Raw genomic sequence first — 13633 nt, 5'->3', positions numbered from 1 at the left:
ATAGAAGTAAGGTGTAGGGGAAGTCAGCACCAGAAGCCAAGTTACAGGTGGAGGACAGAATGCCCCTTTTCAGTGATTTACCACATTCTCATCAGGTGTAACTGGTAGTGGAATTACAGCCCAGGGAGCAGCACAGAGGGGGATGTGGAGTGGAAGTGGCAGAGATGTTTGAGCCTGACAGGGACCCTGGAACAGCCAGGCCTGAAAAAGGCAGAGGGAGCAGCCTCAACACAGCCCCATGCTGAAGGCACTGCTTGCTGAACCTGTGGACAAATGCAGAGTTCCATGAAAAGCTGGGAACATTTTAGAGCAGATAGGCTGCTGTTTCTTTGAAGTTCTGCTGGATGCTGAGCACACTTCAGTTACTCCTTGAGTTTAAATAAGGTAAACTTGACTGTGCAAAACAAATCAATGGCTTTGCTTGTGTCTCCCAGACTGAGAAGTGATTCTTCCTAAGGGAAGGGAAGTTTCATTCACTGCTGCAGCTCTCTGAGCAGTTAAATATGCATGTGGCCAAACTTGGTCCTTGTAAAACCCAATTGACTTCATTCAAAAAACTCCTATAAAGATGACTGATGTCATTGGAGTCCCACCAGGGATGAATTTGGCCCATGCCATTCCTCCTGTGCAGTCACTGAATAGGAATGTAGAGAAGAAAATCATACTGGGCTCTAGGACTCCATCTCTCAGCAAAACTGCCAGAGCTGAAAAAGAATTACACGTGAATATAAATTTGTCGTACACAACCCATTAGATCACCCAGATCAGCCCCTGCTTTCAGTTGCCCTCAGATGAATTGGAGTTTCTCCTTTCACTACTGAGGGTTGAGCAGGAGTTTCTACATGAGTATGCCAAGTCTCCTGGGAGCAAAATCAGCAGTATTACCCCCAATTTGCAGATGTGGAAACCAAAACAGGGAGCCTAAGTTACTTCAGCTTACATGTGGTTACAGAGGTAGGAAAGGTATTGAAACTACTTATGGCTCCTCACCACTCAGGCCATGTATTCCTGTGATATATCTTTTATTTTCCATCTCCTTTCCCCATCTCTCTTCTCCCCTGCCCCCAACCCCATCCACATTGTCTCTAGCCACACAACTGGGAAGCTGGGATTAATCCATCCCTAGGGAAACTGGGATTAATATACAACTCATGCGGAACCTTTAGAAACCCAATGATTTGTGGTCCTCTTTTCAGAGGCACATGCAATCCACAGCTGAAAAGTAACTATTTGCTGTTCCAGTGCACATTCTGAGAGAGGCTTTTGCTCTGTTTCATGAATGTACACTGAAGACCCCATCTGACAGGATTTCTTCCTGCATCTAACCAAAAAACAGGCTTAGTAAGCTGTGCAGAATCAGACTCTTGCGGAGTACTAACAGTTTATGGGCAGAAAAAGAATGACTGGAATGCAAAGGGGGGGAAGAGAGCAAGAGATGTGCCAACACATCTTTATGTTTTCCTTCTGTAACTGGAAATGGTTAAAAAAAAGGAATTAAAATTTTAAAATCTGTGTTTCCCTTATAAATCTTGCAGGAAGGGGCAACTAGAGTCAGGTGCCCAGTTTTTACTCTTGCAAACTCCAATTCTGTGGTGTTTTTATTATGAAAATGCAAAATTTAAAGCAACTGTGAAAACAGAATCAGCTCTCGATTGGCAGACAGAGGCCTAAGTAAGTTTTATTCACTGTATGAATGTCAAATTAAAACACATGCAAAGATAGAAAAAAGAAAGAGAAGGAAGGCAATTAATAATGTAAATTGTGATCCTGATTCAAAAGACACATTTCCCATCTAATTCCTCTCATTTATTTTGGGGTTTAGTACAGCTTATCTCTTCTGACTCATGATTTCATCTTTACTTTGCTTTCATTGGAATCGCTGAACTGGTACTGCCTAGAAAATTTCAAAACGCTGGAGGGAAAAGGCAAACTGTTCCCCCAGGCAGCTGGGAGCATGACCAGATAGATAGCCTTTGTTATTAGCACCAGGGCAAAAGTGGCCTTCTGGCAGGAGGAAATGCACACATATTTAAGTGTAGTACAAGTGGCATTGAGAGGTTGTATGTGCATCCTGTGCTTGGCATGCCCATGTAGTTTTAATACATCTGTATTTCTAATTATGTCAGTTCTGGAGGTTTTCTTTTTCTTTTTAATTGCACATAAAAATGCAGGTCCCAAGAAATTCTTGGCAGTCAGTTCACCAAGCTTCAGCTTTTCAAATGAAACGCTTTTCATGCCCAGCTGGGAGGAGTGGTTTCTCCACCTTTTCGACCCCGCAGCTCTAATGGTTCCCAGGAACCAGTTACTGACATGGTTTCTTACCTCGCCGCGGGTGTTTCGTTTTCCCGGTGTTAAGGAGACGGTGGAGCGACCGTGGGAAAGCCTCGGCGGAGTGACCCGAGTCGCTTCCTCCCTTCCTGGGGACCCGACTCGGGTTTCTGCCTCTGAGTTACGACCCCTGAAAACCTGGTGCCGAGCGACAGTGCCCTTTACTTTCTCTCTCGGCGACAGGATCCCGAGTGCATCCTTGTTCCCTTACTAGGTGCCAGGAGCGACACAAGAGGGACGGGGAAGTCCGTCGGGGATTTTCTCTCTGATTCTCTGTTTAGAAGGGCAGGGAGGAGGACGAACACCCAGAATTCAGACTGCCCCTCAACGCCGTGTCAATGCTCGGGGCTGCTGGTCTGCCCTCGGCGCGTCAGGATGCGGTGCCCCTGGCCGGGCAGCGGGGCACGCCGGGGCGGCTGGCGCGTCCCACGGCAGCTCCGGGCAGCGGGGCACGCCGGGGAAAGGCGGCGGCTCCTGCGGGGTTTGTGCAAGGCAATCCCTCTAAACCCCCACGGAGGATCAGGGAGGGGCGCGGGAGACGACACCTTCAAATTGCCTCCGAGAAAGCTGCCGAGCAAACATCCCGGCCCGGCTCGGCCGCGCGGAGCCAGCGCCGCGGCTGCTCCTCGCTCCGCCGCGCTCCGCGCAGGAGATGCCGGCGGAGCGGCGCGCAGGGCTCCGCGCTCGTCCCGCCCTCCTCCCGCGCAGGGCCAGCCCCGGCTGCCTGCAGGTTCCTGCGGACTGCACCCCGCACCCCTCACTTGCTGCTTTTCAGATGCCAAAACCAAAAGTCTTCTCGCGGCGTGGGAAGCGAGTGGCGGGTGGGGAGCAAAGCCGAAGCAAAGCCGGAGCAAAGCCAAAGCAAGCCGGCTTCAAACCCTGCCCGTGCTCCCAGACCCCGGAGCTGGATGCAGGCACAAGCAGCACTTCGCATCCCGAGCTCCCCGAGGGCTTTCCCACGTTGGAGGTGGGTCCGCAGCCCGTCCCGCAAGTGCCTTTTCATTAGTATACGGTGCGCTGAAATGGGAGCCCAATAAATAAGAGGGGGAGAGAGGTTTCTCCCCCCTCCACTTACGCTAAATGAGTTAGAACCGCACATTTTTTCCTGTCCTTGATAGGATTCTTTGACCAAATAAAGAAATAATTACTAAAAGCGGCAGGGGGGAAGGTGAAAGGAGCCGCGCTGGACCGAGCTGCTGGCGTCGGTGAGTATCCCCGCTCCGGCCGAGCATCCGCGCCGCGGCCGCGCAGGAGCCGCTGAGCAGCTCCGCGGTCACCTCTGCCGCATCGCTAATTTGCAAAAAAAAAAAAAAAAAGAGGCTTCTCTTATCGCGGAGGCACTGACTTGTGACGGGAGGAGGAAGGTTTAGGGTTTGCCGAGAGGACGAGAAAGGACGGCGGCAAGAGGCGCTTCAAAGGCTCAAGCGGATGCCCCAGCGATGCGCTCTCTCCCCCGTCTCGATCCAAAGAGGTTTCGCAGTGGAATAAACATCTCTGATCTAAGACAGCTGCCGGGAATCAAAGGCCGCCCCAATCAGCGCGGAACGGGCCGAAGATGTGACTGAAAAATGCCTGTTCTTGACAAACGCGGGAATGGGGGTGCGAAGGCGTCTCTCCCCGCCGCGCCTCCAGGCACCGAGAGCAGCAACAGCTCACCCATTACTCATCTGATTTGTTTTATAACGCTTCTGACACCTAATCTTATCAGTTAATACCCACGATTCAGTTACCCAAGACGATTTTTTTTCCTCACTAGCGGCAAATTTATTGTTTGGACTCTCCGCAGATGTTTACTTTTGTCAGCATTGCAAAAAAAAAAAAAAAAAAAAAAAAAAAAAAAAAAATTAGAAGGGGAAAAGCTAATGCACAGAAAAAAGATCCTGGCTTTCAAAGGCTGGTAGAACAGTGGTAGAACGGTAGAAACAACCACTGATAAAATAACAACTAAGGAAAAAAGAGAAAATATAAAAATAAGTATATTCTGAATATTGACAGAGAGGGAAAAGATCAGAAACAAAATCAACACGTATGTATTCCATGCAGACTTGCCTGTAAAATAACAATTTATTTTAATACTTAAAAACCACACACAATCCAGTGATAAATGTCAATTACCAATAATCAGCATAAAGTGCCAAACAGCCATACAACTTTTTTTTTTTTTAATAAACAGAACTTATTGGAATGTCTCTTAATTTGAATACACTGTTCAGAAAGCCAGCATTTAAAAAAATACGCTCTCAAGTTGAGATTTGTTCTTTCACACCAGGACATACGAAGACTTTAAGTACCACTAAAACCACGTTGTGCATACCGTCAGTTTGACGTATTGCCATCTTTCTTTCCTCTGGGTTTTTAAATAAGTCCAGAAGTTACAAACTTCCTCACAGCACACTAGACCACAAGGTAATAAAAAAGTTCTCCATGTCCCATGAACACTGATCTGTCCCAACACCCGGAACCTGTGGGTCTGAGATCTGGATGCATTTTCTAACACATGATAGGACTCTCCACTTGAGAGACTTAGGTCATTTCCAAACATTAATTTTCTTCTCATTTTCTGAAAACAAACCAGCAAATGAGATTTGCAAGTTGCCCCTCTCCTTGTCTCAATGGTGCTGTGATGAGAAAACACCTTTTCAGTTCTTAATTGTCTTCTGGAATTCTTTGTATTTCCTGAAGTGTAAAAATAAGAAGCTTTATACAGTCAAAAAAAAAAAGTATAAAATAAGAGTTTGGATTTTCTTAAGTAATACTTTTAGAAGCTACGATTTTGGTTTGTTTTTTGGGGTTTTTTTTGGGTGGGGGAAGGGTTGGTCGGGGGTGTCTTGTGGGTTTTTGTTTGGTTTTAAAGAGATTCCTGTCCAACACGTGAGCACCACCTTTTGGCATAAAGTTTATCAAAGCCACACAAGACAGCTAGTGCTCTCTGTATCATTCACATATATTTTAAATTCAAAATAATCTTTTCACCCACAACTTAGAAAGTTAATTGCTTGGACAGGGGATTGAAGGGGCACAGATTTTGCCCTTTTTAAAGTAGAAACAAAAACAAAGCACAAAGTCCAGTGCTCCCATCCTGAAAGTTTTGTTTCTGCTCTAGTTTTGGTGTAGAGTCTGAAAGGGAGAAAAAGTTCATAGAAGTTGGAGATTCAACACTTAAGTTTGGCGGGTTTCAGTTCCTTTACTTGCGTGTGCAGTGTCTTGTGGACCGCTAGTGTTCTGGACTGGCAAAATCCTTTCCCGCATTCTTGACACTTAAAAGGCTTTTCTTTAGAATGGATATATCTAGAGAGAGAAAAACAATTGACATGTCAGAAATAACTGGCCTAAACTCAGCAGCGAGCCACCTGAGAGAGAATAGGCTGGACATTTCTTACACCTACTGCTGAGATTGGGAGTGCTGGAGTGCAGTTCTTGGGCAATTGTCAGTATGTATGCGTGCAAGAGAGGGGGGCATCAGAGGGTTATGGGGTGCCTTTCTTAGGGATAAAGAACTTCACTTTTACTTTGGGGTCACCAGACTGCGTGTCTTCATGATACTTCTGAGTGATCATAGAGGCAGAGGACACATGATGCAAAGAGAGAGTGAAAACATCTGTAGAAGTAAAAAGGAGGTTGTGAAAGCTGTTTTTATGGAGTGCGTGAGGTATGTCTTCCACTGAGAATTACCTGGGCTCTTCCACCAACAGTAGGCAGAGGAAAAACTAGAGGGAACACTCTCGGTTGTATGAGTACTTAACCTTATAAAAATCTTGAGTGTAGATTGGTAACTGGGAGAGTATATACAAGGGAAAAAGGACAGGAAAAGATAAATAGTTACCTGTGATCCCTCAGGTGATCCTGTCTTCTGAAAGCCTTGTGACAAATATCACATGTGTAAGGCCGTTCATCGGTGTGGGTTCTTTCATGGATCAAAAGGTTGTAGGACTTGGTGAAGTGCCTGCCACAGAATTTACACACAAACTCCTTCTTGGTTTTGGACGGTAACCTTCCCCGCGTGGGTTTCTTTTCTGGAGAGAGTTTAGTCACCTCAAGCAAAGACCCCAGCCCTGCAGGTGAGCCCTGACTGTCTGCCAGTCCCAGTTTAGAGTGGTCCTCTTGTGTGGCAGCCACTGCTAAATTGGCAAAGTCAAAGCGGGGCTTGGCTTTGAGGGTCATGTTGGCGGCCTCTTGCTTGGGCTGGATGACATGTGGGAAGAGTGGGAAGGTGGGCAGCTGGAAGCGCGCATCCACCAGGCTGGAGACGCTGGGCACTTTGGAGAAGGAGGAGCGGGGCAGGTGCATGGCCGGGTAGCCCAGAGTCCACTGGTGCAGGTGCACGGCGTGCAGGGCACTGAAGCCATAGAGGTTGGAGAGGTGGTCAGAGGGCACGGCGGGCAGCCCGTTGAATGCTTGCAGGAAGGAGTAGTTGGTAAGCTGGAGGGAAGGATGGATAGGCACCGGGGCCGGCAGGGTTTTACTTCCCATGGTGGCCGCTCAGGAGGAGGATCTTCAGAGCAGGGGAGGAAAATATCTGGAAAATAAAGATGGAGGCGGGGAGAGGAGAGGTAGATTTACATTAAAATAAAAGAACTTTACCTCACCCCTCACCAATATCCCTCTCAAAAGCCAAAGGAGGACATTGCCTTGGAATTAGAGAGGCCTCAACAGGTCTTTGCTGTGAGTGTTTGCCCAGAGTCTCCCTCTCCCCATCTCTTTCTTGCACACAAATGTTGTACTGCATCCACAGCCATTCACTTCCCAGCAGCATCCCCTGCTGTGCAGATTTCCAATGATCTTGTGCACGGGGAGAGTCGAGATGCTATTTTTGGCCCAAAAAGCTCAGTCATCTCCCAGTAATTTAAAACCCCTTCCTGGGTGACCTCAGCCTTTAGAAAATAGTGAGATACTGCCCACTACATCTGTTCAGAGAAACTGCGTTTAGCCCTGACGCGGGGAAGGGTGCAGAGCTCAGCTCCCTGTGGTCTGGCCTCAGCCATGCCTCTGACATGATGGAGGCACTTGGATGCTCAGAACTGCATGTTCTCCCTCTTTCAGAAAAATAAAATAGTTTTGGTGAAAAAAACATTATGGGGAAAATACCTGCCAAAATCCTTCCTTTTGTGTACTGCAAAAAGAAAGAGAAAAATTCTGAATTTGGGTGACATACCTGAAGTGCCATTTGCTGTTCCCAGGAAGAAGTCCCTGGCTTCAAGCCCACATCCTAATCTAAGCAATTGCTTAATTAGAGCCCTTCAAAAAGCTAAAAGACGAGGACTGGTGAGAGATCCTTCCCATGGGGCACCCAGACCAGCAGCTGCAGGGCCTCAGCCCTTCCCTGGGCTGGGTGCCACCACTTTGGTCTGTGTTTCAGGGTCCTGCCAAGCCCCTAGCCTCTCTTCTGGGCCAGATCCTGACCCATCCCACCCCACAAGATGGAGGGGAAAATGCTACAAGGCAGCAGCATTGAGGCATATCTGGCCCAGTCTGAAAATTCAGCCCTCCCTAGCTGCAACCATTTGGCAGGAGACACCTCCCGAGGGTTATTGGTGGGGACCAGCTTCCTCCCTTTGTGGGTGTGAGAGAGCACCCATGGCTTTTGGAAGCATCACAGCCCTGCAGCCCAGAGAGCCTCATCCTTACTCCACAGTGCTCGACCTACACTCACTTTCCCCTCTGTGAGCTCTGGGATCTGCTTTCAGTGGAGTTATTTTCTGCCAGAATCCCTACATATTTGCTGCAGTATTCCCACAGGATCCACACAGGGTCTTTATAAGATCCCAACAGGGTTCCTGCTGAGCCACGGCAGGTTCCCCCACAAGATCCCCACAGGGAACTCCAGCAGGGTCCTCACAGTATTCAGATTAGAGTTCACCCCCATGTGAAGAGTAAAGCCCCTTTGGAGAAACAGAGGCAGCAAAGTACAGCAGAGCAGTAATTGTCCCTCTGAGCTGGAAGTCTGGGGGTGTGGAAACTGGTGGTGGAAGAGGTCTAAAGACCAGGGAAACAAATCTGATTTATACGTGTGCTGTTGCCTGGAAAGAGGAGCTGCAGCTGGGAGGGTGTGAGAGGGAGAAGCTTACTCTGAGCAGCTTTATACTCCAGGCCCACCTTTCACTCTGCTTTACATAAATCAGCAGCAGGAAGAGAGGCTCAAACCTTAGAGGAATTCCACTGCAATGACCCAGAATAAGAGATTGTGACATTTTTTGGTTTTCAATTGGATAAATTTCTGATAGTGACTGATTGAAAAATGCACACATTATATTCTATATTTTCTATTTCTCTATTCACCTCCCTTTCCTTTTTTTTTTTTTTTTCCTAGTCTATTTAGGACTGTTGAACCAACCAGACCATTTTGTTGCTCTACTGGAGATATACTTTTATTTAGTTAGTGCTGCGTATACACTAAGCATGTCCACATCACAGCACAAATGCCTCAGCTGATGACCCCAAGGACAAAGAGCACAGAAAACACTTTTGTCCTCTCATCCAGATACCTGAAAATGTCTGTTTCTGTCTGTCACAATGGCTCCGTGTCCATTTCACTGTCTAGGTAGCTCTAGATCTCTTAAACATGAAACAGGCTACTGCAAATGAAGTTTATCCCTCTTTCTTTCTTTGTATTCTTAGAAAACACTTAATATGGAATATATAAGCAGAAATCTACTATGTCAAATGGGTAAATTGTCTCTTAAAAACATTTTAAAAATTCTCTTTCGATTTTCCCAATAATGAACAAGGCACAAACCAAGGAGAAATGCAATCATGTCAGAATAGCATCCATTGCACCCACAGTTTGTTTGTTTTTTGCTAGAGCAGCTCTGTCAAATTAAAAATAAAATCCTAAAAAGGATGAAAAAGCAAAAGACAACAAGGGAATTTTAAAAAGGGAGAGGAGAAGAAAATAAGAAGAAAAAAAATAGTTGGGAGCACACTGTTCGTGTTGCTACAAGTTTTTTGGCACTTTTCCAGAAATGTAAGCTATACTTTTGCTCTGTACGACCGGGATAGTCAAAAATATGGATGAAGAGCAGGCTATTTCATAAAGAAGTCCCCTCACTTCGGGACATCAAAGCGAATGTGTTTCACAGTGTAGTAGCTCTCTGGTCTCCCACTTGCCCGCAGAGAGATCAACGTTTCTTTGATTTCGGTGTCACCTCCACCTTTAATTCTGCTTCATGTAAACAGATCGTTATCGGGTCGTCTTTTTTTTTTTTTTTTTTTTTTTTTTACAAAGAAGACCCCGCGAGTTGTATGCTTGAATCCCTCATTGCAATAAAACTGTATAGGGTTTTCTTTTTTAACACAAAGTAGCTCAGTGAGTAATTAAGAACAAAACACTTGTGTTCTGACTGAAACAAAACCCACTCATGCCAAGATAAATCTACCCTGCAAAATAGGATCATAAACTTGAAAGTCTACATCTGTCTCCAGCTTTCTTACCCTTTGCCCTGAGCGAAGATACGGTAAAGCCATTGTCCAGTTGCCACTGTTTTAAGACCATTTCAATCTTAAACTTCCAGATTAAATTCTACCTACTCTATATTCCAGAAAAAAAAATAATAATCTACCCGGTTTTCTGCTGGTAGCATTGCAAGGGGCGAAATTAAATGGATTTTTAAGTAATCTTGTGGCTAGTCGGTATTTTTCCTTTCTACATTGAATTATCAATTTCCTATGTATCCTTTGAAAGGGATATTTGTTACATTAAATACCTGACTCATAAATAATGAGGTTTGCTAATTAGTTCCACATGGAAGGACGGAGGAGGTAAATTACCCTGAGAACGTTGCTTATTTTTACAAACATGATAAAGTACCGGACATAAAATGATGCATTCTTGAGAGAACCTCCAACTACAGCAATCAGGTTCTGTCAAAAAAAGTTCCTCGGTTTTGCCTGAATTTTTTCAAGTCTGGTAGCCCTGTCCTTTCGGCTACAGCATTTCGGTCTGCAGCATTTTGCCACCAGGTCGGCTATTTGTTTTGTCTCCTTTGAGGGGAAGAAAATTTGCCTTCCTAAAGTTAGAGCGAAGAAATGGAGCTTGTAAGTTATCTGTGTGTGGGAAACTAAATGGAAAGGGAATAAAACTGCCCTTCCGCTCCGCATCTTTCGAACGTGGTGCTCTTGAGGAATAAAATGCATTGTTCAACACAGATTTATTCAAAATATTAATGAAGTGTGCAGAATCTATTAAAGCATGTTTATTTGGGGCTAATTGAGCGTGAAAGAGTTAATTACTAACATTAATGAGGACTGGAAGGACTCAGTCAGCGTGTGCCTTGGATATCTCCTTTCAATCCTTATAAAATCATCATTCACATTTTATCACGAAATCGGTGTTGACAAGTCTCCCCAGACCACCACTGCGAGCGCGGTGACTGAGATGGGCTTTAGATTCTCAAATAATAATAATGGAGAAGAAGCGGGGGCCGGGCGCACCAGCGATGGCTCCAGCGCCCGGGCAGCCTCTGTCCAAGCAGGGAAGGTCCCTGGAGGGGCCGCGGCTCCGAGGCCACGGCGGGAGCGCGGCCCGGCGGCGGCCGCGGGTGGGTGCCGCGGGACGGCCGCAGGGGCGAGCTGCTCCACCTTCCCCCCGCACGAGTTCTTAGGTGGGCTTGGGGGTATTGTGTGTGTGCTTTTGCAATCCCCTCGGGTGTTGAAAGGCCCCCAGCACAGCATTCGCCCTCGCTTTCTCCCTAGAGAAATATACCCGGTGCCTCCCCTGCACAGGAATAAGTCGTCCTTCCTCTCTCCCGGCCGCGGGGAGGATTTCTTGCCTCTGTACTCCTCGCTCCCCATGGCCACAGCACGCACAGCCCGGGCAGGGGCCCGGCTTTGCGGTGACAGCCCCGGGGGCAGCCAGGGCACGGCGGAGCATCCCCGAGCCCGGCCGTCCGCAGCGGGACTCTCCGCGGAGCTGCAGCCCCGGGGCTCCGGGCCCGGCGCTGCCTTTGGGCTCGGGCCTCTTTCGCAGCTGCCTCCGGATTTACTGAACTGGACCTCCTGTGCACCTGTCTGGGACCCTCCTGCCTGGCTCGCGATTTATCGAACAATTCCTGCGGCGCTACAATAATCTCCAAAATGCTCTATTTTTATAGTTCCCCTGCCAAAAGCCAACTATAACAACCATACTCTAATCCTCGGCTTTGCACTGACACTTTATAGGCTCGGCCTCAAGAGAAGCTTAGTCTCTCCTGCGCTGAACTTGTTTCGATCCACTCAGACAAATATAAACATCAGGCTCATTCTTGTTATGGCCTTGGGAAGTAAGAGACAAGGCTTTTCAGATCCTAAAACACTGGAGTTGCAAGGAAAAGAAAAAAAAAAAGGAAAGAAGAAACCTCTCAGAAATAAAGAAAGAAGAGAAAGAAGACGAAAGAAAAGCCAATAATAGAAAGGAGAAAAGCTGGAAGTTCAAGGCCGTAAAGGACATGCAGGCTTCTGTTTTGCTCGTATGTGTCATTTTTAGCTTGGGTTTGAAGCACTGTTTCTCCGCAAGGGGGGAGACACAACTTTGAAAGGGGAGGACAAATCTTTAAATAGCATCAAAATATCCGAGACCCATGTGAAGGCTTACCCCAGCCCTCCGCCCACCCCAAAGAGAACAGTCCTTCTCACATGAACCACAATATCCACGCTTCTGCACCATCCAGCGGATCGTGGGAGGGGATGGGGGCAAAGAAAGAAAGGAGATAGAGTAAAGGAAGTGTTTGAATAGATATCCCCAACCCCCGAGGCTTGGCAAAACAAAACCAAACAAAATGAGTTGTTCTTTTTATTTACCTAATCCCGATCTGTGCTCCACCGCTGGCAGCAGTTAAAAGATCCTGGGCTAAATTGGAGCTGGTAAAATAAAATAAAGGAAAAAAAAAATAGGGAAAAAAAAAGGAAAAAAAAAAAAGAAAAAAGAAAAAAGGAGGTTGGGCTAGGTCAGTGTCTGTGCTGGCCCTGGGGGCACAGCTCACCCCACCCACCCCACTGCTCCTCCAGCGGGTACAGGCAGATCCGAGCGGGGCCAGGTGTCCAGGTGCTCCGGCCGGCGCGGCCGGAGCCGCTCTCCCCGCTCCTGCTCCCGAGGCGGCTGCTGCGCTGGAGTGCGAACGCGCCCGGGAGCAGTCGCGCTCAGACTGAACCGATCCCTTCCCTCCTGCCTCCTCCTTATTTCAACCCCCCCTCCCAGCTCCCCCCTCAACCTCCCACCGCACTCCGGGCATGCGCACGCAGGGAGAAAGTTTCTGGCTGGGAAGAACCAACTTTTCAACCCGCTTCTCCGGGAGGCACAGCAGCCCGGGGCTCGCAGCCCGCAAGCCTCTCGTCTCTGCCCTCCCCTCGTCTCTGCCCTCCCCGCTCCCGCAGCCTCCCCGGGGCATCTCCCCAGGGCCCGCTGCGCTCGGCCGCCCGGCGGAGCCGCCTCCCGGGCGCGGGGGTTCCCCGCGCAGCTCCGCGGCTTCGGGACGCGCCCCCGGCGCCGCTGCCTGCGCCGATCCGGCCCCGCCGCTCCGTTCTGCACCTCACGGCTGCGAGCCGCGCCGAGCCGCGCCGAGCCGCGCCGAGCCCACCGCTCCCGGCCGCCGCGCTGCGCCCCCTCCCCGCCGAGCAGCGCCGCGGGACGGGACTCACCGGGACCTGCCCAGAGGGCGGGAGGGGGACAAAGGCAGAAAGGATGAAAAAGTGGGGGGAGGATGGAGGGAGGGATCTGCTCCCGCTGGATGGATTTTGGGATCGCAAGTTGTTCTGCCTCTCTGAGAAGATCCTCAGAGAGGATTCCGGGAGCCGCTTACCTGTGAGGGTCCACCCCCGGGAGGACGCTTCCTCCGCCCGTCCCACCATCCCTCCGGATCCCCACTTTCCGCCCCAGCGCCCCTGACCTGGGTGCCTTCCTTCTGTCCTTCCTCCCACGGGCCGGGAGGGTCTCTCCCCGCGCCCCGGAGGGGTTCCACGGCGTGAGAAACTCCGCGCGTTCCCCGTGGATAGGGAGCCGCAAAGCTTTGCTTACGTCCGCAGCTGCCCGGGCGACACAGGAAAAGCAAAATAACCCTCGAAAGAAAAAGGTTAAACGTGCTTTATAATTAATCCTGAGGCCGTAATCTCCTCGGTTATTTGTTTTTCTATTCATCCATCCATTCACACTCCTTTAGATCCGGGAAGGGGAGAAAATTGCTTGGGTATATTACATTGTCCCGAGAAGCCAGGGTAATATAATACGCGAGCGAAGACAGATCCGTCAGGATAACACGGTACCGTGCTCAGGGACACGCATGTGTCTTTTTATCGTTCATGACACTCCTGTTATTACACCTTTTTTTTTTTTTTTTTA

At 48.6% G+C, this 13633-nt stretch overlaps 1 protein-coding gene across 5 annotated transcripts; it reads right to left on the bottom strand.

Moving 5' to 3' along the window:
* Nucleotides 1-4373: 4373 nt before the first annotated feature.
* On the bottom strand, nucleotides 4374-13081 carry OSR1 (odd-skipped related transcription factor 1). Of its 5 annotated transcripts, none has more exons than XM_085574510.1 (4): nucleotides 12937-13081; nucleotides 12100-12159; nucleotides 6152-6844; nucleotides 4374-5616 (listed from the first exon to the last, which is right to left on the bottom strand). In XM_085574510.1, exons 3-4 carry the CDS (start codon nucleotides 6796-6798, stop codon nucleotides 5481-5483), a joined length of 783 nt encoding a protein of 260 aa, XP_085430636.1. In that variant the 5' UTR covers nucleotides 6799-6844; nucleotides 12100-12159; nucleotides 12937-13081; the 3' UTR covers nucleotides 4374-5480. The 5 variants fall into 5 exon arrangements, with proteins under 5 accessions (XP_085430636.1, XP_085430635.1, XP_085430637.1 ...); XM_085574509.1 differs by lacking the exon at nucleotides 12937-13081 and adding an exon at nucleotides 12827-12897; XM_085574511.1 differs by lacking the exon at nucleotides 12937-13081 and adding an exon at nucleotides 12571-12648.
* Between the last annotated feature and the right edge of the window lie 552 nt (nucleotides 13082-13633).

The sequence above is a fragment of the Lonchura striata genome, chromosome 3 (genome assembly GCF_050655825.1).
Source record: "Lonchura striata isolate lonStrDom1 chromosome 3, ASM5065582v1, whole genome shotgun sequence".
NCBI classification, from domain to species: domain Eukaryota; kingdom Metazoa; phylum Chordata; class Aves; order Passeriformes; family Estrildidae; genus Lonchura; species Lonchura striata.
The sequence above is the reverse complement of the archived record's forward strand: the minus strand, read 5'-3'. Positions and strand labels throughout refer to the sequence as shown.

Bases quoted from the DNA above. Each gene is read 5' to 3' on its own strand.
- OSR1 (XM_085574510.1), bottom strand. From the start codon at position 6,798: ATGGGAAGTAAAACCCTGCCGGCCCCGGTGCCTATCCATCCTTCCCTC. The intron at 5,617-6,151 runs GTAACTATTTAT...TTCTCTCTCTAG, and splicing joins GATCACCTGAGGGATCACAG to ATATATCCATTCTAAAGAAA.